This window comes from Pongo abelii, chromosome 15, assembly GCF_028885655.2.
Source record: "Pongo abelii isolate AG06213 chromosome 15, NHGRI_mPonAbe1-v2.0_pri, whole genome shotgun sequence".
NCBI classification, from domain to species: Eukaryota; Metazoa; Chordata; class Mammalia; order Primates; family Hominidae; genus Pongo; species Pongo abelii.
Window position 1 is genome coordinate 63,514,474 of NC_072000.2, and position 27,421 is coordinate 63,541,894.

General features: G+C 41.6%; 2 protein-coding genes across 5 annotated transcripts in view; both read right to left on the reverse strand.

Moving 5' to 3' along the window:
• Positions 1 to 1,501: 1,501 nt before the first annotated feature.
• The window catches only part of L3HYPDH (trans-L-3-hydroxyproline dehydratase), a 42,754-nt gene continuing 16,834 nt past the window's right edge, over positions 1,502 to 27,421 (reverse strand). Inside the window, exons 5-7 of one of the 4 annotated variants that reach the window (XR_008512971.2) lie at positions 20,824 to 21,025; positions 18,702 to 18,849; positions 1,502 to 1,832 (exon numbers count right to left, since the gene is read on the reverse strand). The gene's annotated coding sequence lies outside the window, so the exon portion shown is untranslated. Of the gene's footprint in view, positions 1,833 to 12,636; positions 16,060 to 18,701; positions 18,850 to 20,823; positions 21,026 to 27,421 lie in introns of those variants that run through there. The other 3 variants (XR_008512974.2, XR_008512972.2, XR_008512973.2) reach the window with 3 other exon arrangements.
• Positions 22,958 to 25,290, reverse strand: GPR135 (G protein-coupled receptor 135). The gene has a single exon (XM_002824804.6). It carries the CDS (start codon positions 25,113 to 25,115, stop codon positions 23,619 to 23,621), a length of 1,497 nt encoding a protein of 498 aa, XP_002824850.3. The 5' UTR covers positions 25,116 to 25,290; the 3' UTR covers positions 22,958 to 23,618.

Genomic DNA, 27,421 nt, shown 5'->3' on the forward strand with positions numbered 1-27,421 from the left:
TTTGGTTGGTCTCTTTTCAAGTGAAATTTACAAAAGGAAAGTTGGTGGGATGAAGTATAATTCCCACTGCTGCACCTGATTGCAGAGTTGCAACTAATATTCAACATCTTTCTTCTCTATTACCCATTTTGAATTATCATTACTTTTGGCTGGTACCTCCACTAGACTGGGTGGCTTGCCTATAGGGGTGACCCAGGCCTTCATTACTGTGCCATCGAAGCCCTGCTCACTATGCCCTCCTTAGGACCAATGTGCTGCACTGTTCCTTCACTGTCAACTTTAGACAGGCGAACACTAAGAGATGCCCCAGTATATCACATGGAGCAAACCTATTCTCTCCTTCCCCATTGCGGAACAGCAGTCCTGCCTCCCACAGAACCTGGGGTTGTTTGAAATGTAGTCCCAAAGCATAGCTAGGTTCTCACATCTGTGGAAGCCAGCACTTAACAGTCCACACTTCAACCTCTTGCTCTGTGTCTCACAGCACAACTATTGATGTTTCAATGTGCACTAAATAAACTGACATTTCTTTCAAACTGTATCCTCTACATCTTTTCCACATCATGTCAACAACCAGAATACCAATACAATATTTTAGAAAGGTTGAGAAGTTCTCCAAAAGCAGGGAATATGTTCAGGAGGAATGTCCTCTCCCCTTTTTGCATGTGAGCTATACTATTTGAGGACAAAATTAGTGAAAGGAGTAGCTTAATTTTTAATGGATCAGGAGGGGAACTTCATTCCATGCTAATGACATACCACTTTCCTCATAATTAGGGAGGATGTTTATTCAGCCAGGATGCTGAAAAATACATTTTAAGATATAGAAGCAGCATCTGTGTTCATACCATATTGGTTGTTAAATATTTTTACTATTATACCCGCAGTTTGATAAATTGAAGGTAAGTTTTAAGTACATAAAGTTGATTAGCCTTTTCGGCACCAAAGGCAAAAAAAAGAAAAAAATCTGGAAACTACTTAGAAATTATTTGACAACATTGACCTCAAGTTCACCTCTGTTACAGACTTAAGCGCTTTGATACACAAGAGTATTTTATTTGTTTTAGAAGAGGCTGTCAGGTTATCCATTTCATGTTAAATCCAATATTCTTTGTTTAATTTCTGATTATTTTTGTTTGCATTTATACCAAATATTGATTTCGAATAAAATCCACTCTTGACTCTGACTTTTTTCCACTACCTATTTTTCAGGAAATTTTTTGCAAATAGGCTGATTGAGTAGACTATAAGGAAATGAACAAACATCTTTTTATCAGCTGTTTAAAAAATGTGTAGACGCAGTAATACAAAAACATTGCTCCAATTAAGAAAGCAAAAGTACAAATATACTTACATTGAAAAACATTTTTTGAGACAATGGTATATTTTCATAGTCTAGAGTGGCTCATTTATATTACTCGGGTTTACGAATAGAATAATGAGAGGCATTGTTATGGAGGATGAGAGGAATAATGTAAAAATAAAGTGAACTAAGAGTGTATTTGCAACCGAATTTACTTTATTTTAAAAATTTTGTGACTCACCCAATCTATGTGCTTCATAAGACAACTATCTGTTTCACCACTTTCAACTGGGGTCTAAGAGCCTGGCACATAATAGATGCTCAATAACTGTGTGTCAAATGAATAAATGCACAAAGTGTTCATTGCTCACCTAATATGCCATAATTGCAGACAACTTCTCTCTCTCCTTCTTCCTTTCTTTTGTAAATTTTCTTTATCTTCTTTGCTCCCTCCTTAGCCCCCTCTTCTTCCTTCTGTCTCCTTATCTCTCTTTAGTCTCCTCTCTGTTGTTCTCTCCCTTCTGTTCTCCTTTCAAAGTAGATCGCAGAAAGTTGTTTAGGAAACATTCATTAGAGAATGTTCAGTAGCACAGAGAGCAGAAAATGTATACAGTATCACATTTTCCATCCTTTTCTCTTTTTTTTAACCAAATCTTGAAATTCTGAAGTTATGTGACTTTGTACGTTTTAAAGGGGTGTTGTCGTGTTGCATGGGTGTCTTGTGTAATTAAGACAACTCTCCACCCTGCCCTTGTCTTATTGTGCAGTTTCTTTCTTTTCATTTTTATTTTATTTATTTACTTATTTTTTTGAGGCAGGGTCTCACTCTATCGCCCAGGCTGGAGTGCAGTGGCATGATCTCAGCTCACTGCAGTCTCAACCTCCCTGGGCTCAAGCAATCCTCCCATCTCAGCCTCCTGAGTAGCTGGGACTATAGGCATGCACCACCATGCCCAACTAATTTTTTTTTTTTTTTTCATAGAGATGAGGTTTCACCATGTTGCCCAGGCTGGTCTTGAACTCCTGAGCTCAAGCCATCTACTCACCTTGGCCTCCCGAAGTGCTGGGATTATGAGCATGTACCACCACACCCATCCCACAGTTTCTAAGAGAATCTGACCTTTTTCAGTTTCCAGAGACAGTCTTTGTGATTAATGATCTATCTGTGTTAGTCTAAGACTCCAAGACCAACCTCCCATTTCCAAAGACAGAACTAGGAGAAACTTCCCTTTCCTCTAAAGAGGTGGTTCTGTATGTAAGCTAAGAGTAATCAAAACAAGTTTGAATGCAATCTCCTTTTATCCTTGTGAGGATAGGAGAGGCTCCCCAGAATGAAGGTAAACAAAATGTTGCAGATTTTCACCATCGTTGACAGCGTGGGTGGTGTGCTGGCAGAGGGGAAGCAGTAGAGTTATTCAGGCTGAATGGACAGCACTAAGGGAACCAGGTTCTTTCAGGTGCACGGGGGAAATCAGCAAGTTTCAGTGAATTCATGACAACTTGCCTCAGGCTGCTATGAAAGATGGCCACAAGTTCTCCTCTATTAGTGAGGCTAGCTAGGTGCAATCCTGACCTTTATTAAGAGTAACCAGACATTCGGGAGCTGGTTGCCTAAGTGCCCAGTAATCAGTTAAAAAGATGTCACAGAAAGGCAATTTCACTCTTACGTTTCAAATATAATATTGATGCTAAGATTCAAACTGACTGGAAAAATAGAGATTCATCCAGCCGCAGAGGGCCTGATAGGGATAAAGGAGGCATGCTAAGGGATATAAATTACTACTTCTGTGAACTCCCAGATAAGATTCTACCCTTGTCAATTTCATCCTGCCTCCTCCTCACTCTCAGATCCCCAAACCTCCACCCTTGTCTGCCTCTCTTCCCATCCATCCCTGCTGTGGGTTCTAATCCCAGTCCTGCTGTTGCTTAGCTGGCTATATTATCTTGAACAAGTTATTTTTCTTTGAGTCTCAGCTTCTTCATCTATGGAATGGGGAATAGTAATATCTGGCCCATTGATATGAAATAATATAAGCAAAGGACTTGATGGAGGCAATCAATAAATGCTAGATACATCCCAAATCCCACTCTCTAAAGAATAGTCTTAGAAAACTAAAACTTTCAAATCACAAGCCCAACTCTATTTTCCAAATGTAAGAAATCTGCCTTATTTCTCAGTTGCCCTGATGCATTCCATCATATAAAATAAATAATTTAAATGAAAAGTTAATTGAACACTTATAGCACTAAAAGTCATTCTAAGTTCTTTTTTCAGATAATTAAAGAGGCAAAAGGGAAAGCTAATTTCAACATTATGCATTGAAAGAAATCTAAATTGTAACAAATTATTTATGTATATATTTAGCCTCTATTTCCTGTTCAAATACTTCAAATACATTTATAACCATTCGAAACTGTTATTACCAATATTTTAAGATGTTACACCATCCAACAGGAAATATTAACCGTTTTATTGTTAAAGAGTGATATTAAAATAATGCCATGACATATGTTATCAATTAGGCAATGAGCTACCAGTCAATATGTTTTGCCTTATAAAGAATTTTAGCCAAGGTAAAGCTTTTGTTTGACTTAGAAAGCCGAAGTTGAACCTGTGTGACAACTCTTTGATCACATGTAATAACTGAAGCATAAGAAAATTTGTTTTTAGTATAATTGCCAATCGTCCTCACTTCCTCCCACTGAGAAAAAAATTCGGTTTTGTTTAAATACTCAGCTTAAATTATGTATTTAATATATGATACATTTGTCTTGGCTTCGCACAGCACTAAAATGATAGATTAAATTTTTATGTGATAATTAGAGCCAAACTGTTATCAATAAGAATGTTAAAGCATTTAAAGATTATGAAAGTTTAATGTGCTGTGATGTGTTGCTTTTCAAAATCGTTGAGGCATTCCCGCTTTGAAAATTGTTGTACTTGATAATGGAGCCTCCTTGTGGGGAATCGCAGTATTTCAGGCTTTCAAATCGCAGGTGAACTGCTGTTTGAATTTTCCGCCTTCACAACGGGAATAGATGTACTGTAGTAGTGCTATCAAGAAAATATGTACTTGTCGCCGGGCGCGGTGGCTCACGCCTGTAATCCCAGCACTTTGGGAGGCCGAGGCGGGTGGATCACGAGGTCAGGAGATCGGGACCATCCTGGGTAACACGATGAAGCCCCGTCTCCACTAAAAATACAAAAAATTAGCCGGGCGTCGTGGCGGGCGCCTGTAGTCGCAGCTACTCGGGGGCTGAGGCAGGAGAATGGCGTGAACTCGGGAGGCGGAGCTTGCAGTGAGCTGAGATTGTGCCACTGCACTCCAGCCTGGGCGACAGAGCAAGACTCTGTCTCAATAAATAAATAAATAAATAAAAATTAAAAAAAAAAAAAGAAAATATGTACTTGTCTCTGGACCCCTGACATCCAGAAACCAGCAGGAACTTAATGACTACCAGGAAGTAAGGAAATATGTGCTGCCTTTGGTTTGTCTGTAGTCCTGGTAGCTAAAGATAAACCAGTATTAATTTTTTTCAGTCAAATCGATTATGTTCTCTGGAGAGAAAACAAGTAGATTGACAAATTTTTTTACTTTTAAACTGCCCAAGGTAGCTGGGCATGATGGTGCATGCCTGTAGTCCTAGCTACTTGGGAGGCCAAGGTGGGAAGATTGCTTGAGCCTAGGAGTTGGAGGTTACAGTGACCTATGATACTGCACCTCACTCTAGTTTGGGAGAGAGCAAGACCCTGTCTCAAAAAACAAACCAACAATTAAACTGCCCCATGTAGTGGGGCCCTTGAACATACTGAATCAGGTAGATGCATGTTTTGCTTTAATCTCATGGAGTTATTCTCTACTTTTGACCAGAGAGCACATTCCTCTAAGAAAGATAGATGTCAGGCCTCTGCTACGACCTCAGGTCCTCAGACCGACCAGCCCAAAAAACATCTCACCAATTTCAAATCCGGTAAGCGGCCTCTTTTTACTCTCTTCTCCAACCTCCCTCGCTATCCCTCAACCTCTTTCTCCTTTCAATCTTGGCGCCACACTTCAATCTCTCCCTTCTCTTAATTTCAATTCCTTTCATTTTCTGGTAGAGACAAAGGAGACACGTTTTATCCGTGGACCCAAAACTCTGGCGCCAGTCACAGACTAAGGAAGGCAGCCTTCCCTTCGTGTTTAATCATTTCAGGGACGCCTGATTATTCACCCAGGTTTCACAGGTGTCAGACCACGCAGGAACGACACCTCCCCTCCTCGCCAGGCTGAGCTAGGTCACAATTCTTCCTCAGCCTCCGCTCCTCCACCCTATAATCCTTTTATCATCTCCCCTCCTCACACCTGGTCCGGCTTACAGTTTCGTTCCATGACTAGTCCTCCTCCACCTGCCCAGCAATTTACTTTTAAAAAGGTGGCTGGAGCCAAAGGCATAGTCAAGCTTAATACTCCTTTTTCTTTATTCTAAATCAGATAGCGTTTAGGCTCTTTTTCATCAAATATAAAAATCCAGCCCAGTTCATGGCTCATTTGGCAACAACCCTAAGACACTTTACAGCCCTAGACTCTAAAAGGTCAAAAGGCCATCTTATTCTCAATAGACATTTTATTACCCAAATCTGCTCCTGACATTAAATAAAACTCCAAAAATTAAATTCTGGCCCTCAAACCCCACAACAGGACTTAATTAACCTTGCCTTCAAGGTATACAATAATAAAGTAGAGGCAGCCAAGTAACAACATATTTTGGAGTTGCAATTCCTTGCCTCCACTGTGAGACAAACCCCAGCCACATCTCCAGCACACAAGAACTTCCAAATGCCTAAACCACAGTGGCCAGGCGTTCCTCCAGAACCGCCTCCCCCAGGAGCTTGCTACAAGTGCCAGAAATCTGGCCACCAGGCCAAGGAATGCCCGCAGTCCAGGATTCCTCCTAAGCCGTGTCCCATCTGTGCAGGACCCCACTGGAAATCACTGTTCAACTCACCTGGCAGCCACTCCCAGAGCCCCTGGAACTCTGGCCCAAGGCTCTCTGACTCCTTCCCAGAGCTTCTCGGCTTAGCAGCTGAAGACTGACGCTGCCTGATCGCCTCGGAAGCCCCATAGACCATCACAGATGCCGAGCTTTAAGTAACTCTTACAGTGGAGGATAAGTCCGTCCCCTTCTTAATCAATATGGAGGCTACGCACTCCACATTACCTTCTTTTCAAGAGCCTGTTTCCCTTGCCTCCATAACTGTTGTAGGTATTGACGGCCAGGCTTCTAAACTTAAAACTCCCCAACTCTGGTGCCAACTTAGACAATACTTTTTTAAGCACTCCTTTTAGTTATCCCCACCTGCCCAGTTCCCTTATTAGGCCGAGACACTTTAACTAAATTATCTGCTTCCCTGACTATTCCTGGACTACAGCCACATCTCATTGATGCCTTTCTTCCCAATCCAAAGCCTCCTTTGCGTCCTCCTCTTGTATCCCCCACCTTAACCCACAAGTATAGGATACCTCTACTCCCTCCTTGGCAACCTATCATGCACCCCTTACCATCTCATTAAAACCTAATCACCCTTACCCCGCTCAATGCCAATATCCCATCCCACAGCATGCTTTAAAGGATTAAAGCCTGTTGTCACTCGCCTGTTACAGCATGGCCTTTTAAAGCCTATAAACTCTCCTTACCATTCCCCCATTTTACCTGTCCTAGAACCAGACAAGCCTTACAGGTTAGTTCAGGATCTGCGCCTTATCAACCAAATTGTTTCACCTATCCACCCCATGGTGCCAAACCCATATACTCTCCTATCCTCAATACCTCCCTCCACAACCCATTATTCTGTTCTAGATCTCAAACATGCTTTCTCTACTATTTCTTTGCACCCTTAATCCCAGCCTCTCTTCGCTTTCACTTAGATTGACCCTGACACCCATCAAGCTCAGCAAGTTACCTGGGCTGTACTGCCGCAAAGCTTCACAGACAACCCCCATTAATTCAGTCAAGCTCAAATTTCTTCCTCATCTGTTACCTATCTCAGCATAATTCTCACAAAAACACACATGTTCTCCCTGCCGATTGTGTCCGACTGATCTCTCAAACCCCAGCACCTTATACAAAACAACTCCTTTCCTTCCTAGGCATGGTTAGTGCGGTCAGAATTCTCACACAAGAGCCAGGACCGCACCCTGTAGCCTTTCTATCCAAACAACTTGACCTTACTGTTTTAGCCTACCCCTCATGTCTGCGTGCAGCAGCTGCCGCTGCTTTAATCCTTTTAGAGGCCCTAAAAATCACAAACTATGCTCAACTCACTCTCTACAGTTCTCATAACTTCCAAAATCTATTTTCCTCCTCATACCTGACGCATATACTTTCTGCTTCCCAGCTTCTTCAGCTATACTCACTTTGTTAAGTCTCCCACAATTACCATTGTTCCTGGCCGGGACTTCAATCCGGCCTCCCACATTATTCCGGATACCACACCTGACCCTCATAACTGCATCTCTCTGATCCACCTGACATTCACCCTGTTTCCCCATATTTCCTTCTTTCCTGTTCCTCACCCTGATCACACTTAGTTTATTGATGGCAGTTCCACCAGGCCTAATCGCCACACACCAGCAAAGGCAGGCTATGCTATAGTACAAGCCACTAGCCTGCCTCTTAAAACCTCTCATGTCCTTTCCATCGTGGAAATCTATCCTCAAAGAAATAACTTCTCAGTGTTCCATCTGCTATTCTACTACTTCTCAAGGATTATTCAGGCCCCCTCCCTTCCCTACACATCAAGCTGGAGGATTTGCCCCAACCCAGGACTGGCAAATTAGCTTTACTCAACATGCCCCGAGTCAGATAACTAAAATACTTCTTAGTCTAAGTAGACACTTTCACTGGATAGGTAGAGGCCTTTCCTACAGGGTCTGAGAAGGCCACCGCAGTCATTTCTTCCCTTCTGTCAGACATAATTCCTCAGTTTAGCCCTCCCACCTCTATACAGTCTGATAACAGACCAGCCTTTACTAGTCAAATCACCCAAGCAGTTTTTCAGGCTCTTAATATTCAGTAAAACCTTTATATCCCTTATAGTCCTCAGTCTTCAAGAAAAGTAGAACGGACTAATAGTCTTTTAAAAACACACCTCACCAAGCTCAGCCACCAACTTAAAAAGGACTGGACAATACTTTTACCTCTTTCCCTTCTCAGAATTCAGGCCTGTCCTCAGAATGCTACAAGGTACAGCCCATTTGAGCTCCTGTATGGACGCTCCTTTTTATTAGGCCCCAGTCTCATTCCAGACACCAGACCAACTTGGACTGTGCCCCAAAAAAAACTTGTCATCCCTATCTTCTGTCTAGTCATACTCCTATTCACCATTCTCAACTACTCATACATGCCCTGCTCTTGTTTACACTGCGGTTTACACTGTTTCTCCAAGTCATCACAGCTGATATCTCCTGGTGCTATCCCCAAACTGCCACTCTTAACTCTTAAAGTAAATAAATAATCTTTGCTGGCAAGGCTATGCTGAACCTCCTTAGGCACTCTCTAATTAGATGTCCTAGGTCCTCCCAATTCTTAGACCTTTAATACCTGTTTTTCTCCTTCTCTTATTCCATTTAGTTTTTCAATTCATACAAAACCAAAACAATTCATACAAAATAAAAATTCATACAAAACCATATCCAGGCCATCACCAATAATTCTAAATGACAAATATTTCTTCTAAAAACCCCACAGTATCACTCCTTACCACAAAATCTTCCTTCAGCTTAAACTTTCCCACTCTAGGTTCCCACGCCACCCCTAATCCCACTCAAAGCAGCCCTGAGAAACATCGCCCATTATCTCTCCATACCATCCCCCAAAATTTTCACCATCCCAACACTTTACCACTATTTCGTTTTATTTTTCTTATTAATATAAGCAGACAGGAATGTCAGGCCCCTGAGCCCAAGCTAAGCCATCATATACCCTGTGACCTGCACTTACACATCCAGATGGCTGGTTCCTGCCTTAACTGATGACATTCCACCACAAAAGAAGTGAAAATGGCCTGTTCCTGCCTTAACTGATGACATTGTCTTGTGAAATTCCTTCTCCTGGCTCATCCTGGCTCAAAAGGTCCCCTACTGAGCACCTTGTGACCCCCACTCCTGCCCACCAGAGAACCCCCCTTTGACTGTAATTTTCCTTTACCTACCCAAATCTTATAAAACGGCCCCACCCCTATCTCCCTTCGCTGACTCTCTTTTCGGACTCAGCCCGCCTGCACCCAGGTGATTAAAAGTTTTATTGCTCACGCAAAGCCTGTTTGGTGGTCTCTTCACACGGACACATGTGAAAATAGACTTAAGAAAGTCCCGAGGTTGGGGAGAGAGATGGCAGCCATCCAGCTGAGCCACCTCAACTTTTGTGTTTGAATCTGATGGCTTGTGCTTTCTTAGCCAATGATACAGGGAGATCCAGGTGTCCGGACCACCTGGAGTAATGATGGTGAGGCTATCCTCTACTCCTTCTCTCATATGTGGAGAGGAAAGAACTAAGTGTTAAATGTAAAAATGATCTCAATCCAAGAGAGAGGGATAATATAACAGCATGATTAAAAATAAAAAGATAAGTCTGGTTTATAACTTAACTGAATTTTCTCCAGGATTTTTTTAACTACTTAAATACAAAACTCAGAAGGGTTCCTACAGTCTGGTATATTGTCAGGGAACCAAGCCAGTAACTCAGGCCTCCCTCAGGGGCTACAAAGGCAGAAATGGCAGTACCTCCAGCCAACAGGCCCGAAAACGCTGAGGTCCCAGTATGTATAGTAGATAGGTAAATTATTTTACTCCCTCCAAGGCTAAGTAGAGAGCTTACCCTTTTCTTCCCTTTCAACACAGACCCCTCAAAATGCTCTTTAGTAGTTTATTTTTATTCAAAAATAAATTCTTTCATTTTAAAAAGTAATGCTTATTATAAAAAATACAATGGAGTAAATTATTAACAATTGAAGAACATCTATAATTACATTGTTTGGTAAAGATATTCTTACTTGATAGTAATATTATTTGGTAGATATCCTTCCTAATTTCAATATGTTTGTTTTCAAAAATGAGGTTACTCTATACCATTTTATAAGACTTTTTTCTTTAATAAAATATTATAGATAAAATTTGTATCAAATACAGATTTCATAATAAAAATCAACATTTATTGGCCATTTACTCTGTGCAGACATCATGCTAAGTGCTTCATAGGCATATGCATTATGTAAATTATTTCATCCTTCTACCTAGGACTGTTTTTCAGACTTTGACCCTGGGAGGTAGAGCTCCAGTAGAAAACGGTGGTCTTCCCAAGCTAGAAGACAGAGATCAGAGTTCAACACAGTTGAAGTGACTGGAATTTGTGGGCGAGAGAGAAAGGAGTCATGTGATAGAGGGAGACAGCTGTCTGCATGGAGGCTCTCCATAAATCTTTGGTATAGAGCTGGGGTGCACATGTGTAGAACAAATCACCATGAGAACTAGGAGAAAGTGGCTACTGTAGGAGTGAGCGGTGAACAAAGATACCTAAAATTACACTGGACTAGATGATGTTGTACATGTTATAGTCTAGCCAGAGTGCAGAGAGTTCATTGAGCACCTCAGGCATTTGTTTAAGACAACAAATACCTTGAAAATAAAAGTCAAGCTTTAAAATAAGAGCCACATGCTAGGATAAGGGACAAAACCAAAAGAGACTGACTCCAACATGGAATGACACCAAGCCTGAAAGGATCTGGAGGACCTTCTAGCAATTTAAATAAATGCCCTTTAAAACAAGACATAAAATCCAGATTCTTTGCAATGTGTCATCAATATTATGCATATAATCAAAGATAACTAGACATGGAAAAAAAAAGAGAAGAAAAGAAAATATGACTCATAAACAAAGAGAGGGAAGCAGTAAATAAAGGCCCAACTTTATATAACCAAGATGTTTGCAATAGAAGACAAAGACTCTAAAAGTACCTATTACAGTTATATTTAGGGCTTAAAGGAAAACACGGATATAGTGGATGACATATGGGAACTACCAGCAAAGAACTAGAAATTGTATTTGTTTTCACCATATACTTATTTTATCTGTTCTGGAACTTCATATAAATTGAATTATACAGTATATACTCTTTTGTATCCAGATTTTTCACTTTGCAAAATGCCTGTAGCATTCATTTATGTTGCTGTATGATCAGTAGGCTCTTTTTATTACAGAATAAACAAAATGAAGTAGTTAGATGCTTACATTTAAATGTAGAATCACAGCGATTATATTAGCTACAAATGTAGACTGATACAAAAGTGTTTTTTCACAGTCCATTAGCTCAAGTGGTGTAGTAAATTATGATAGTGCTTTCCAAATGGGTGAATATTGTTTAATAAAAATCTAAACAAAATAGATATAATAAAAATTTCAATTTATAGAGTTGCATTTCTAGAAACTTTTTGTGTATATTGGAACCATGTTTAAAACATATTTTTCTATGCAGAATGAACTAAAGTTATGGAAGTACATAATGATTCATAAATTTGTCAGCTATTTCAGTGTCTGGTGGGACATTTGAAAGCTGTATGGCATGTGAGACAATCTGCATTGGTCAGTATTCTCTCATGCTTTATAGGACATCCAGAATTTTTGGACACCATTTGCTAAATGCTACTGATATTGTGAGACAAAAAATGCTTCCCCAAATTTCTGAAATGCTCTTTAGAGAGGAGTAATATTCCTACTGATAAGAGCTACTCTATGCCTTTTCATCACAATCTTACCAACTGTCATATTTATGTATTTTCTTTTTGAAAATGTTGAAAAGAGATGAGAAAACCAGCCACAGACTGGGAAAAGAAATTTTGCAAAAGACATATCTGATAAAGAACTGTTATCTAAAATACAAAATAACTGAAAACCCAACAAGAAAATGAACAACCTGATTTTAAAATGGACAAACGATCTGAATAGACACCTCATCAAAGAATATATGCAAATAGAAAATAAGCATATTAAAAGATGCTCAACATTACATGTCATTAGGAAATTTCAAATTAAAACAACATTGAGATATAACTGCACACCTATTAGAATGGCCAAAATCTAAAACACTAATAACACCAAATGCTGGCAAAGATATGGAGCAACAGAAACTCCCATTCATTGCTGGTGGGAATGCAACATGGTACCTCCACGTTGGAAGATCATTTTGCAGTTTCTTACAAACCTAAACATATTTTTTATTGTACAATTCAAGAATCATGCTCCTTGATATTTACCCAAATGAGTTGAAAACATGTTCACAAAAATGTGCACACAGATGTTTATAGCAGCTTTATTAATAATTGCAAAATATTGGAAGCAACCAAGATGCTATCAGTAAATAAGCAGATAAATAAGCTATGGTACATCCAGACAATGAAATATTAGCACTAAAAGGAAATGAGCTGTTTAGCCATAAAAAGCTATGGAGAAACCTAAAATGCATATTACTAAGCAAAAGAAGCCACAGGAAAAGGCTTCCTATGGTATGATTCCAACTATGTGACATTCTGGAAAAGGCAAAACCACGGAGACCGTAACAGTAGCAGTGGTTTCAAGAGACTGGGAGAAGAAAGGGATGAATGGATGGAGCACAGAGGAATTTTAGAGCAATAAAACTTTTCTACATATTCCTATAATTATAGATACATGTTATAACATTTGTCAAAACCCATAGAATGTACAACACCAAGAGTGAGTGAACCCTAATGTAAACTACAGACTTTGGGTGATAGCAATGTGTCATTGTAGGTTTATTGATTATAACAAATGTACCTCTCTGGTGGGGGATATTGGTAACAGGTGAGGTTTTGCATGTGTTGGGGCAGAGAATAAATGGGAAATCTCTGTACTTTCACTCAATTTTGCTGTGAACCTAAAGATGCTCTGAAAAATAAAGCCTACTAAAAAAAAGTTGAAAAGATGCCATGTTTGAAGAATGTTGTCCGCTAAGCACTATCTCTTCTTCCTTATAGCTACTGTTCTTGGCAGAGCTACTTGGATTAACAATGGTGCCTGGCAGAGTAACCCAGAGACCATAGGAATAGACATTTTCTTGAGTACATGTGGAAGACCAACTGGGAACTCCAAAGTATTTTGTGATGGATGTTAAAGTGGGTTTCTCATGGAGAACCCAGAACTAGGTCATCAAGTCTATTGAAATTAGCGATAAGAGGTAATGACTTTGGGGTTGAAGAGGAACAGATTGGGGAAAAGGGACTTGATGATTGGCAGGTTTTAGGTGTCAAGGGCAGGAAGGAAAAGGGAAACATTTATTTTTCACTCTGTACCCTTTTGTACCTTTTCAAATTCATACCATGTGCACATATTACCTATGTTTAAACTAATTTTTAAAATGTGAGATGGGGAAGCAGAGAAAGTAGTCAAAGAGGTTAGGAAGGAATGATCAGAGTGGTTAGCGGAAAACCAGGAAAGAGTAAGAACATGAACACGAGGACAAGAACATTTCCAAAATGGAAGTGGGGCCAACTATGATGTGATGGTTAATACTGAGTGTCAACTTGATTGGATTGAAGGATGCAAAGTATTGATCCTGGGTGTGTCTGTGAGGGTGTTGCCACAGGAGATTAACATTTGAGTCAGTGGGCTGGGAAAGGCAGACCCACCCTTAATCTGGGTGGGCACAATCGCATCAGCTGCCAGCACTGCTAGAATCTAAGCAGGCAGAAACATGTGAAAATAGAGACTGGCTTAGCCTGCCAACCTACATCTTTCTCCTGTGCTGGATCCTTCCTGCTCTTGAACACTGGAGTCCAAGTTCTTCAATTTTGGAACTTGGACTGGCTCTCCTTGCTCCTCAGCCTGCAGACAGCCTATTGTGGGAACCCTGACTAATACACGTGGTTTATGTTTGGCAAGGTCAAGTAAGGTGGCTGAGAAGTATTTATTGGATTTAGGTCATTTGTGACCTATTCTGTGACTAATTCTGTGAAGCAATGAGTGTAGGAGCCAGATAAAAATGGAATGAGAAAGGAATCTGAGTTGAAATAAAGACAATATGTGAATAACATTTTCAAATATTATTTGAGGGCTTTTTCCACTGTATTTCCTTGTATGCACAGGACCTCCTTTACCTTTAGGATTTTCTGAACTAAAGGAGGCAGTGCCAAAAACAGGGAGGTCTTTGGTTTGTTAAAATTTTGGCCCTGCTTTAAATAGGAAGGTTTTAAATCAAGACAATAAGTCCAAGAGAACACACAAAGCTGTAAAAGCCAGGATGACTATCCTAAAGACTAGATAAAGATGTTTTCAGGTTGGATGAGAGGAGCTTAGAAAAACAAGGAGAGGCCGGGCGTAGTGGCTCATGCCTGTAATCCCAGCACTTAGGGAGGCTGAGGCAGGCAGAACACGTGGTCAGGAGATTGACACCATCCTGGCCAACATGGTGAAACTCCATCTCTACTAAAATACAAAAAATTAGCCGGGCCTGGTGGTGCATGCCTGTAGTCCCAGCTACTTGGGAGGCTGAGGCAGGGGAATCACCTGAACCCTGGAGGCGGAGATTGCAGTGAGCCAAGATTGCACCACTGCACTCCGGCCTGGTGACAGAGCGAGACTCCGTCTCAAAAAAAAAAAAAAAAAAATCAAGGAGAATTTAGATGTAAATAGAGCTCTGATTAGTGTCCTTGTACCCTGTGTATCCCTGCCCACCCTTGGTGACTGGCCTAGCTATAGAATGATGGGGCAATAAAGGCTGCATGAGCCACTAATAAGTTTGGGGCACCTGAAAGCAAAGAGGACCTGTGTCTTGATTCCCAGGTAGACCTCAGGAAGGCAGCAGCAACACCTCAGAGTAGAAAACCGTTGCTTGGTTTGTTTTGTGCAGAATTTTCCATTTTGTTTTTTACTGCAACCTATAAGAAGGGGTTCATTTTACACTGAGACCTAGCACATACTCATATATAACTGAAATGTTTCATGAACCCATTCTTATTTCTACTAAGTGTATTAGTTATTATTGTCGTGTAACAAGCTAGCTCCAAATTTAGCAGCTTAAAACAATTATTCTCTCAAAGCTTCTATGAGTCAGAAACTTGGAGCAGATTAGCTGGGTAGTTCTGATACAGGTCTCTTAGGGGGTTGTAATTAAGATGTCAAATGGAGCTGCTTCCAAGATGGCTCACTCATATGGGTGTTGGAAAGAGGCCTCAATACCTCACCATGTGGGCTCCTCCATAGGGCTGCTTGAGTGTCCTCACAATATGGTGGTTGGGTTTCCCCAGAATAACTGACTTGAGAAAGAGCAACAAGAAAGCCACAGTCAATACCTTTTTTTGTCCTAATATTTAAGACATCTTCACTTCTGCCACATTCTGTTCATCAAAAGTGATCATCATAACACTATTTAGGGTGAGGTAAATGCACTCTACTAAAAACTTTGAATTTTTCAATCTCCCTAACACTTGGGGATAGTCATGTGATATAGTTCTGGCAATAAGATGTAATCAGACATCTCTGGGAAGGTCATGTCTTCCTGATTAGAAAGACAAAACTTTTTGGAAAAAGCCCTTATTCTCCTTTTTCTCTTTCTTGGAATGGAGAGTAGAGACCTGGAAGTGCAAGTCATCTTGCAAATCTATGTCAATATGAAACCTGCAAGTCCAGGATGGAGGCCTGGAAAGCTGCATCTCTGATGGTATTCTTGGGCTGCTCTTTCCTTAACTTGTTGAGACAAATAACCCCTAATGAGTTAAAAAAAAAAAAAAAAAAGTAATGAGTCACTAAGTACAGCTCACACTTAAGGGGAAAGAAAATTAGTTTATATCATTTGAAGGGAGGAGTATCAAAGAATTTTACAACTATCAAACTATGTGTGGTGAAATCTGATATGTTTTATTCTGTCCTACACCACTTCAGTTTGTTTTAAATGTTGGTTATAACCCATTACGCTAAATTCATGACTTACTATTGGTTGTAACCCACAATGTAAATAGTCTAAAATCACTCTATTGGCAAAACTGCAGGGAAACAATCACACTCATAACTTGATGGTGGAAGTGAAAAATGGTACAACCTATAGAGAAGGTAATGTGGTAATCTGTATTAAATTATAAATGTATTTAGCCTTTGAACCATCAATCCTACCTATGAGATTCTACCATATAGAAATACCTGCACACATACAAAATGTTTTATGTGTAAGTTGCTTCATTGCAGCATTATTTTCCAATAGTATAAAATTAGAGACAACCTGTCGATCAAAAGAAGGTGGCTACATTTTGATATTATCAAATATTTTGATATTTTGATATATCCATATGGTGTAATACCATGAAGCTATTTAGAAAAAGAATAACTTTGAATATATCATAGGGAACAATTTCCAGGATATATTGTTAAATGAAAAAAATCAATGTGCATATAGTATGCTAACTTTTGTGTACAAGAGGGAGAAAATTAAGAAAATATGTCTTTCCTTACTTTTACATAAGGAAACAAAAAATTAATAAAAAGTGGTTGCCTGAGAAAGGTGAGGACAAGGTGAATAGGGCAGATGTAGACAAGAGACTTTTAATGTACATTTGTTGAAAGATAGTTTGGCTAAATATAGGATTCTTGGTTGACAGTTTTTTCTTTTAGCACTTGAATATGTTATCCCTCTACCTTCAAGCCTCCATTGTTTCTGATAAGTCAGTTGTTAATCTTATTGGGATTCCCTTGTGTGTGACAGGTTGTTTTTCTCTTGCTGCTTTCAAGGATTTTCCTTTGTCTTTGTCTCTCAGCAACTTTACTATTTTACTATTTACTATCTGTGTGTGTCCTCTGTGTTTGTCTTACTTAGGAGTTTCTTGAGTTTCTTGGATGTGTGTAGATTAATTTTTTTAAGACTCAAATTTGGGAAGTTTTCAACCATTATTTCTTCAAATACTTTTTCTGCTCTTTTTTCTCTTCTTTTTTTGGTAGTCACATTACATATATATTAATGCACTTAATGGTCTCCCACAGATCTTTGAGGCTGTATTCATTTTTTCTGCATTATTTTTCTCTCTGTTGTTCAGCTTACATAATCTCTATTGAACTATATTCAAGTTTGCTAATTCTTTCTTCTGCCAGTTCAAATTTACTGTGGAGCCCCTGTAGTTAAGTTTTAATTTTAGTTATTGTAATTTTCAACTCAAGGATTTCCATTTTTTATAAATTCTATCTCTTTATTAATCTCTATTGATGAGACATTTTCAACATGCCTTCTTTTACTTCTTTAAGCATAGTTAAAAAAATTATTTGAACATATTCATAATGTCTACTTTAAAGAGTTTGTTAAATTTGCCATCTGATCCCTCTCATGGACAGTTTCTTCTGTTGCCTGCTTTTTTTTTTCTGGGTACGGTTCATATTTTCCTATTTCTGTGCATGTCTCATATATTTATTGCTCTTGTTGTTGTAAACTGGATGCTTTCAATAGAGAGAACCAGGGAAAAAGACAGCTAAGAAAAACCCTCATGGAACAACTCTGTAGCAGCTCCAGATACACGTTTCTACTCCTCCTTCTGTGGGGCTTATTAATATTGTTTATTTATTTGTTTAGTTACTGGACTATTTTGGGGTAGTCTTTTTGCTCTGTGGTGTGAAGCTTCTGGTGTTGTTCCTCAGAGGACACAGCCTTGGGTATGCCTACAGTCACCCTTGGAGAACAGTAGCTTTAGTAGGGCTCTGTTTGACTGTCTCTTTTCCTGATCACTTCTAGATGTTAGGTGTCACTAATTATTTGCTAATTGCCCTATTGTTTTTGACAATGCTCTTGGGCATAAATTGCTCCACAGTCTGATCCAATTGCAGGGGCAGTTTTTGAGGTTAGTTTAGACCTCAGGAGAGCTCTTTTTAGCTGTCTCTTCTGGGTTCTCTCTGGTAAACTAGCTGCCCTATGGTTTAGCTTCTATCTCTCATGAAGTTTTTAGCCTCCTCTTAATTGTTTACCATCAAAACTCCATTGTTTTTGAGAATGCCTTAGACTTGAACTTCTCCACACTTTGTTTCAAATAAAATTAGTTCCTTTGGAGAGAGCTTCAGGGCTGTCTGTTTAAAGGCCTGTCTCTACTCCTATGCGAACTCTCTGAGTCATGGCTCTGAATTGTGGGGGCAGGGATGGTGGCCTGCTTCTTTTGGAATGGTTGCTCCAAAAGTAGGGCATTGGGTGGGGGGGTTCATAACATCTGGTCTTCTCAGCTTGCCTGTTCAAGCATGAAATCTCAGTCCTACAAATGAGCTTGTTTGAGAATAATCATGGCCCCAGTATTCCCAGCATGCCACACCCTAGTAAAGCATTTGCTCTATGAGTGGGAGGTAGGTAGAAGAAGACAACCGCCAGCTTCTTGGCTGCACTCACCTGGAATTTAACCTCTGCAACATGTAGCCTGAGAGATGTGAAGTTCTTATAACCTGCCCCTCTGAGGAAAATAAGACAGTCCTGGGATCTCGGAGAAGAAAGAGCCATGTGCTTTTTCCACCTGGAATGGAGTCTCTGTCATGCTGAGCTGGAAATAGGGAGAGAGAGAGTGGGTTATAAACCAAATGCCACAGACTCACTATTCTTACTGAGTTTTAGATTTTCTTAATTAATGTTTCTGCATTTTCTATATGCCATTAGGACAATTTAAAAAGATTTAAAATGGTTGTCTTGAAAATAATGTTCACCAGTTAAACTTGTTTAATTGGGATCCACAGAGCTCCTCATTGCCATTCCAGAAGTGGAACTTCCAAAGTATGTTTTATGTATAATTTTGATTTATTGACCCAACAATGTCAAAACATATCAAAAATCAAAAATATTGGAAAAAATTCTTAAAAAGCAGCCTGTGACCTCCTAATAGGTGTGGTCACAGCCCTCTGTGGTTCTGAGGTGGAGTCATTATTTTTTTGTGTTTAGAGAGGGGCTCTAAAGTGGTCATTTGAGCTGGGTCCTCTTGGACTGGAGTGGGAGATAATTACTCAGCAAGCCATGGATATAAGGCCAGAGACAGACTGATGGATGCCTTGGCAGATGCCAGGGTGAATAGATGACAACTGAGGACTTATGTTCACCAATGCACTGGCACTAATAAGCCCCTAGAACCTAGATGCTGTCATCTTAAGTTTTACCTTCTGGCAGAGTAAGATGCTAAGTTGCAGAAAAATAATTACTTTCTTTCTTACGCCACTAAAAGTGTAGAATAGAATTTAGATCAATTGTAAAAGTACAGGCAATTCTTTTGATGAGTTAGCTGAAGGAAAGGAACTGAGGGAGAGAAAAGGAGGGAAGAATGGGCATTTTTCCTCTCAAGTGAGAGATTAGGGCATGCTTAAGTGCTCATGGCAGGGATATGGTTCAGTGGGAATGCTAAGGATACCAGGGAACAGAAGTAACAGATAGCATGAGATTCCCGAGGCTGGAGAAGGGACCAGCTTCATTAAAATTGGAAAACATAGCTGAGAACTAGTACAAATCTAGTTTAGTTAGGTTTGGTGGCTAAAATATGAAGAAATGTGTATCTGATGGCTTCTATTTTCTTGGAGAAGCAGCACCAAAAGTCATATTCCAAGAGGTTAGGGTTGGTTAAATGTTTGCATGGATAAAGTTTGAAGGGTCACAAAAGGGGCAGAAGCAGTGAGTTGACAAGTGAAAATGCTCAGATTGCCAGCAGGGTGGAAGGGCCAAGCAAGGCTATGGAGTCTAAGTGCAGTGGGTACTAACTGATCTGATTCTGTAATTTTTCTCCAATGCTGTTCAGATGCGCTGGAGCAGGAATGGGGAAGATAGATGACTGGGGTCATCTTGAGTGGAATTATTCCAGAAAATAACTGCTCAGAAACTCTTATATGCTTTTTAAAAACACACATATATAGTTGTTTTCCAAATTAGAAACAAAATCTTTTCTTTTAAATGTTATGCTGTTTTCCCATTCCTTTGATAGTTGTCTTTATCTTCCTTGGCACTTTTCCACGGTTCTCATTGTCCTTTTCAAAAGACAGAGGCAATACAGAATAGCAGTTAAGAGACTACTTCTGGCACCAATCTGCCAGGTGCAAATCTCATGTTTAGCACTTACTAGCTGTGTGATCACATAACACCTCTGTGCCTTGGTTTTCTCATCTGTAAAATGGGGAGAGTGATAATATAGTATGCCTTAATAAGACTGCTCTGAGGATTAAATGAGCTAATGCACCTACTATACAGAGTATTACTTGTTGCTGTTATTATTTCCACCCAAATGAAATACCCAAACTGGGAGCAGAATAAAACATGAAGGATTACATTCTGGCCTTTACATAGTACTCAATATTTAATCCATTCCAATATTTCATAGTTTTTCTTTCTCCTTTTCCCATGAAGTCACTATAATTGCATACTCATAGTAAGCACAACGAAAGGTCGAGGTCTTAGATTATTTTGAGAATCATTCTTTCTTCACCTTTTGAGGTATTGATTGTCTAAGTATTTACACTGGGTCAAATGGGTGGCTGACTTATACCTGTGTATCTCTTGCTTCCAAGTTCATCTCTTTTCTTTGATAGCCTCTTCTGAAAGTGCTACACGTTTTCTTCTCCACAAGTAAACTTGTTATGGCTGATTGTTGTTACAAAGCCACAAGGTCCTTGCTGAGGCTGTAAGCCCTCTGCAGATGAGTACCGTGGCTTCTACCTTTTAGTAGCCTTAGCTCCCAGGAAGTTGCCCTTATATAAAGTAGGAAACAAAAATGGTAGATGATGATCACGATGATGATAATGATGACAGTACGATAATTGATCATTCTTGATTTCCTTACCTGTAGACTTCTTTGGGGATAGAGAGAAACAAACATGGGGTTCTAAGGCCAAACAGACTGCAGTTCAAATCCTAGTTCTACCACTAAATAGTTGGATAGCCTTGGATTAAAAACAAACAATTTAGAGCATTGTAAATTGTTCAGTAATTTATGAACAATTTTCTCTTTTTCCCCTCCAATTCTTGCCTACCATGACTCTCAGAGCTACTAACAGAATGGTCTCTTTCACAAGCCATGCCTTTCCTAAAACTTCCTGCCACCGAAAAGGTAGGGCTGGAATTCCTTTTCTTCCTTAGAGTCCTTCATGCCATCACCTTGTCACTTCCAATCTCTCAGATTTTCCCTTCACTCACCAGGTAGGTTTATTCTATATCACGTTTATTTTTCAATGCCTTCCTTCAATTCTTCTTCTCACGCAACACACTATTTTGCAACACGCTCACCTCCTTACTCTAAGATCTCTAACTCTCTGCCCTTTATTCACAACTGTACTTCCTATTCTATGATGTCTTTTATAACTGGAAGACTTTATCATTTCTCTCTAAATCCCAAAAGTGACTCGGCGCCAAAAAATACACAATTTTTTGCCTTTAACAGGCAAATACCACAGATACCTGTTTTTGTTAGTCCAGCTGCATGAAGTCTGTATATGCTTTATAAAATAATGGCTAGAGGGGAGAGATTATCTCATCTACTTTGTACTACATTGAGTGTAGCAAAATATATACAATTTACAAACATCTGATTTGTGATGATACCCTGAGAAGCAGAAAAAATTAAAACATCTTTAGCTCTGATATGAATCATATATTTCCACCTTTGATTACAAAATAATGACATGCACCCACCTGTCAAACAAAGAAATACTTAAAAACATATTTAAATACTTTACAGGAAGAAAATGCTGGCTATTTCACATTGAAATCTTCATACGACAGCTAATGTCTTTTCATATCTACTGTAAATAACTTGTTCAATTAAGGCTATGAAATACTGACGAAAAGAGGGTCAGGACGGAGGAAAAGAAAGAGGGAAAAATAACATTTTAAAAAATTCCGAGTAAATGATTCTGTGTATAGTCGTATTTAACATTAGAAAGTTCACATAACACAAATCCTGAATCATGCTTTTGAATTATTGTAAAATCTTTTCTGCTAAGATAGAAATTTAAAAAGCATCTTTGATTTGCATATTTCCAAAGATGTTTTCAGTTTGCTTGAAGTTCTTCTCCAACTTTATGCCTGTGTTTTAATACCCTGTTACATATAGTCCCACACCTATTCTCCCTTTAATATATACATTATCTGCGGCAAGTCATAGCTATAAAGCAACCATCAGCTATTTTAAAAAACACAAAATATACCAAATTTCTAAATGTAGGAGAGTATGATCTTCTTGGAAAAGTCTATGCTAATTCCAAGAGGCTGCTTCTCAAAATAGTTTTAGAATTTCTCTTTGGAATCGTTTTCAGTTAGCTAAAAGCCACATAGGAAACCCAACCTTGTTGTTTCATAGAGGTCTCATTTTAAAAAATAATAAAAATTTAAATAAAGTGGCATCACTCACCTTATTCAATCAACTTGACTTCAGATTACATTTTTGGTTATATCCAAAAATCAAATTTACCTCAAAAGACAAAGATTTTCTACAATGAAAATATTTTTTTTAAAGTGAAAGCGTTCTGAGAGCAGCATTCCAAAATTTATCAGAAATAAAAGTAACAGGTTAGAGTAAGGATAAAGCTTCAAAGTTTTCCAAGGAAGATCATTTTGGAGGTATGACGTGGGTGGAAGGAATGTTAATTTTTACATATAATCTTGGAAAACATTTAAAAGACACATTTCTTTATGTTCATACTTTATTTGTCCTTCAGATGGTTGAATTTTATCTAATAATAACTACCTTTTCAAAATCCTAAAATGATTTTAAGTGGGTTATGAATTAAAAATTTTCCACAAAGGTTACTAGGGGGTGGGGTGAGGAGGTGCACCAATGTGTGTAAGGATAAGACTTTTCCACTTGCAATCTAAGCACCCAAAGCATGTCTGAGGCGCAAGCTCTAGAAGCTAAAGTTTTGTTGGATGGTGCGATTTAGAGGGGCTTTCAAGCAGCTCTGAGGGTCTCCATTCATTCCTGAAATTCTGTGTAGTTGAACAATACTAGCTGCATTCAATGTGTTGTTTGTTTCACAGTGTGGTCCTATAATACGAGCTTTTCAGTTATAGTGAATGTTATTTTTGTCATTTTTGGCACTTACAGTTCACAATGCTTGGTTATGTGGTTTAATTTAAGATTGTTTTAATTTTTGCATTTTACATTCCTTTTGGCACTTTTGAAGAAGGGACATTGTCTTTTATGTTGTTTGGGGAAAGTGGTAAGCCTCCCCCGTCTCTAGCTTTAAATGTTTGGCTTTATGAAATCCACGACTCTCCCCCAGAATCTTCCATCATTAAATAATGCGAGTGGAAATTTGCCTTCATAAGCTGGCCATTCCAACCGTCTTAGAGGCTGGTATCCCCAGCTTCGGATTTAGGCTGTTTGGTCGCTGCCGTCACAGGCTCTGGTGGTCCCTCTCGGCAGAAAAGTACAACTGGATTTTTGCGGGCCCACATGGCCACGTCCCCTGCCACTCCGCTGGCAGGGTTGGAAGAGGACATCCTGCTGCAGACCCCCAGCCGGTTGGCATAGCGATTTCGAAGGCGACTGCGGCTTCTGGCTTGCAGACCCCGGCCCTGGCTGGGCAGGAAAGCGTCCACATTCCTAGTCCGGTAGCCCTCCTCGCGGTTGCGCCCTAGGAGCATCGAAATGTTGGGATTGCGGATGGCGTAGATGACAGGATTGATGGCCCCATTGGCCCATGTCAGCCAGACGGCCACCACGTTGAGGAGCGAGGGGGCCTGCACCGTCTGGGCCTGCCGGGCGGCGGCCAGCAGCACCAGGAAGCAGTAGGGCCCCCAGCAGCAGATGACGAAGATGATCATGATGAGCACGGTAGTGGCCGTGCGCACCTCGCTGAAGAAGCGCAGCACGCGCGCGTAGGTGTTCACCGGCCGCACGCGCACGTCCGACAGGCGCACCGTCTTGCAGATGTGGTAGTGGCAGAAGCACATGAGCAGGAAGGGCAGCAGGTAGCAGGCCACCACCAGCCCCACGCTGAAGGCCGCGCCCAGCTGCGCGGGGTCCGGGGAGGTCCGGTAGAGGCAGCCGTGGAAGCTCTGCGCCGCCGCAAGTTCCCGGGGCGCCCCGAGCAGCTCCCAGGGCAAGGAGAAGCCCAGGGCCGTCAGCCAGGCGCCCGCCAGCAGCTGCAGCGCGCGGCGGCGGCCGATCTTCTCCCGCGGCGGCCGCACGATGGCGCAGTAGCGGTCCAACGAGATGAGCGCCACACTGAGCGTGGACACGATGCCGAAGCACGAGCTGAAGAAGCGGCTGGCGGCGCAGAAGCCGCGCCAGGGCCCCGCGGCGGCGGCAGGCGCCGAGCCCCCGGGCGGCGTGAAGAGGTCCAGGAAGGCGGCGGGCAGGCAGAGCAGCGCCGTGAGCAGATCCGATAGGGACAGCGACAGGATGAAGGCGTTGGTGACGGTGCGGAGCTGCCGGTGCTTCACAATCACCCCCATCACCGCGCAGTTGCCCAGGCTAGACAGCAGGAAGATGAGCAGGAGGACGAGCGCCTGGGCCGCCACCGCAGCTCCGTGCGACAGCAGCGGCGCCGCCTCCGGGCCCAGCGGCGGCCTCACCGCCGCCCCCGCCTCCCGCGCTGCCCCGGACCTGCCAAGGCCGCCGACACCGGGAGCGGCAGCTATGCCGCCTCCGCTTGCGTCGCTCAGGTTCCCCAGCGCCGCGGCCGCCGCGGTCGCCACGGTGCTGAAGGAGAGCACGGCCGCCGTGGCCGCGGAGGAAGTCCCGCCAGGTGGGCCGGCCGCGGAGGGGGCGCCGGGGTGCGGGCTGCCCAGTAAGGCCATGCTCGCTGGTGGGCGGGGCGGCGGCGGCGGCTCCTCCATGGGGCCCAGTGGCGGCCGCGGATCTCCTCATCCCGCACCGGGGGCGGCGGCCGCTAGGTCGGAGTGGTGGCTTGGGGCCGGGGGTTAGCGGCCGCCGCGGGGAGCTGGGCTCGGCCGGAGGGGTGGCGGTCGCTGGGGACCTGGCGGAGCCTTTGACGTGGGTTCCAGCGTTGCCGAGGGAACCGCGTGTTTACGCAGGAGCGCGGGGCGGGACGCCAGCCCAGTACGCGCTGCAAAGCCGGCCCGCGACACCACCCCTCCGGAGGTTACTGGCCCGGGTCTTCGGGTTTCCGAGAGTGCCAGGTCGACCTCCTCAGGGACCACTGTCCGGCCAGATAAAGCGCGACTGGCATGCAAACAAATGACCAGATTCAACGAAAGTTCACTCTTGCTCTCTTTTGTAGGGTACAAATGTTCTACAGGCAGGCCTTTTGGGGAGTGGTGGGGGGGGGCGCTTTGCTTCCTGTGGGTGCTTTTGGTATATACAGGTAGGAAAGGAATCTAGAACGTGAAGTGAAAGAAAAATCCAAAAGTCTACATCCAGACATCTTAAACTTGAGAAGCAGACTAATTTAAACCAGTAATTCTCAAACTTGAGCTAACAGAATTCACAGAGGGCGTGTTAAAATACAAGTGACGAGGTCTCAACCCCAGCGTTTTGAATATGTCTGGGGAAGTGCCCAAGAATTTGTATCTCTAATGGGTTCGCGGGTGGTGATGAGGATGCTGGTCCCAGGACCACACTTTGAGAACCACTGATGTCAAGAGCTTCATAAAATGCAGATTCCCTGGCTGACAGAATTACTAAGGATGGGCCCATGACTCTAAACCCCATAGGTGATTCTGATACAGGTGCTCTGAGGAGCTAGGATAGTTCCTTTAGATGTTACTTCATTTCCAAGGGCCTGGACCTCAGGCCCCTACTGGCTGAAAAATGGGGGGAGAGGGATTGGTGCCTTGCCCTGCTAGCAGCCTTCATCTGTTCTCAGGAATGGGGTATGTTTTGAGTCTAAGGTGCTGCCAGCTTGGCAGTCATCACAGATGCAGCTCCAGGTACCTGGCTGGGAGATACAGGGAAAAGAAAGGTAGGGCTACCCAGGGAAGTTGCATCTCAAGTTTCTGGGCATGGCCTTTAATGGGGAAAAGTGTGATAAACCCTCAGGTTAACTAACCCTGGGCTCTTCTCTAAAGCAGTGGTTCACAGAGTATGGACATTGGACCAGCAGCATCAACATCTCCTAGAAACCTTGAGAAATACAAATTATCAGGCCTACAGTGCATAGGATACCCCTGATCTACTGAAACTCCTGTGGTGGGGCCCAGGCACCTATGTTTTAACAAGCCCTCCCAGTGATTCTGATGCACAAATTTGAGAAACACTGCTCTAAAGAATGACTAGTACATTTGTAGGTCTTAGAATCAATGGTGTTAGTATTTGGAGTGCTTATTTCATTCAGAAAAAATATCCTACAGGAAATTTACAGTATAAATAGAAGAACGTTTAAGGTGGCAAACCAAAACTGGGTTTCTCAGCCTCAGCGTCATGGACTTTTTGGGCCAGATAATTCTTTATTGCAGGGGCCATCTATACATTGTATAGATGTTCAGCAGCATCCCTAGTCTCTACCTACGAGATGCCAGTAGCACCTCTCCCAGCTGTGACAACTAAAAATTTCTTCAGATATTGCCAAATGTCCTCTTGGGAGCAGTCAACGCCAGCTTAATCTAGACTGATTTTGTCTTAATTTTGTCAATCAAAGCAAAAATATAATTATCATCCATTAATTTATTTAGCAAACACAATCTTCTAAGATTGTGCTTAGTTTTAGGAAACAACATATAAGATAGGAAACCCAGCCCAAATAACCTTAAGCCACCGGCCAACACAGTATATTGCAGTGTGCTAAATATTGTCTTAAAAATATGTGAGTGAAATTATTTGGAAGTGACTAACTCTTCCTAACAAAGACTTTGTACAAGAGGTGACATTAGACTTTTTAAAAAAAGAAGAAAGGGAAAGAACATTTGATGCATGTGCAAAGTCTGGAGGTTAGTGTTGAAGTGAGCAGTGTCTGAATTCTAGGATATTGGAGATAGGGAGTGAAGAAGGAAATAAATGATCAAAGTTTATTGGGGCCGCCTTATGATGGGCCTTGTAGGCCATGCTCTGGAGACTGAACTTCATCAGGGGAGGAGGGGCTAATAGCACAAGGGAGGGCCGTGAGCAAGTGCATGGTTCAGAAGGGCCAGAAGGACTGCACCCTTCTGGTTCCTTCCTTCCTCATCTTTCTCAGTGTCCTCTCCTC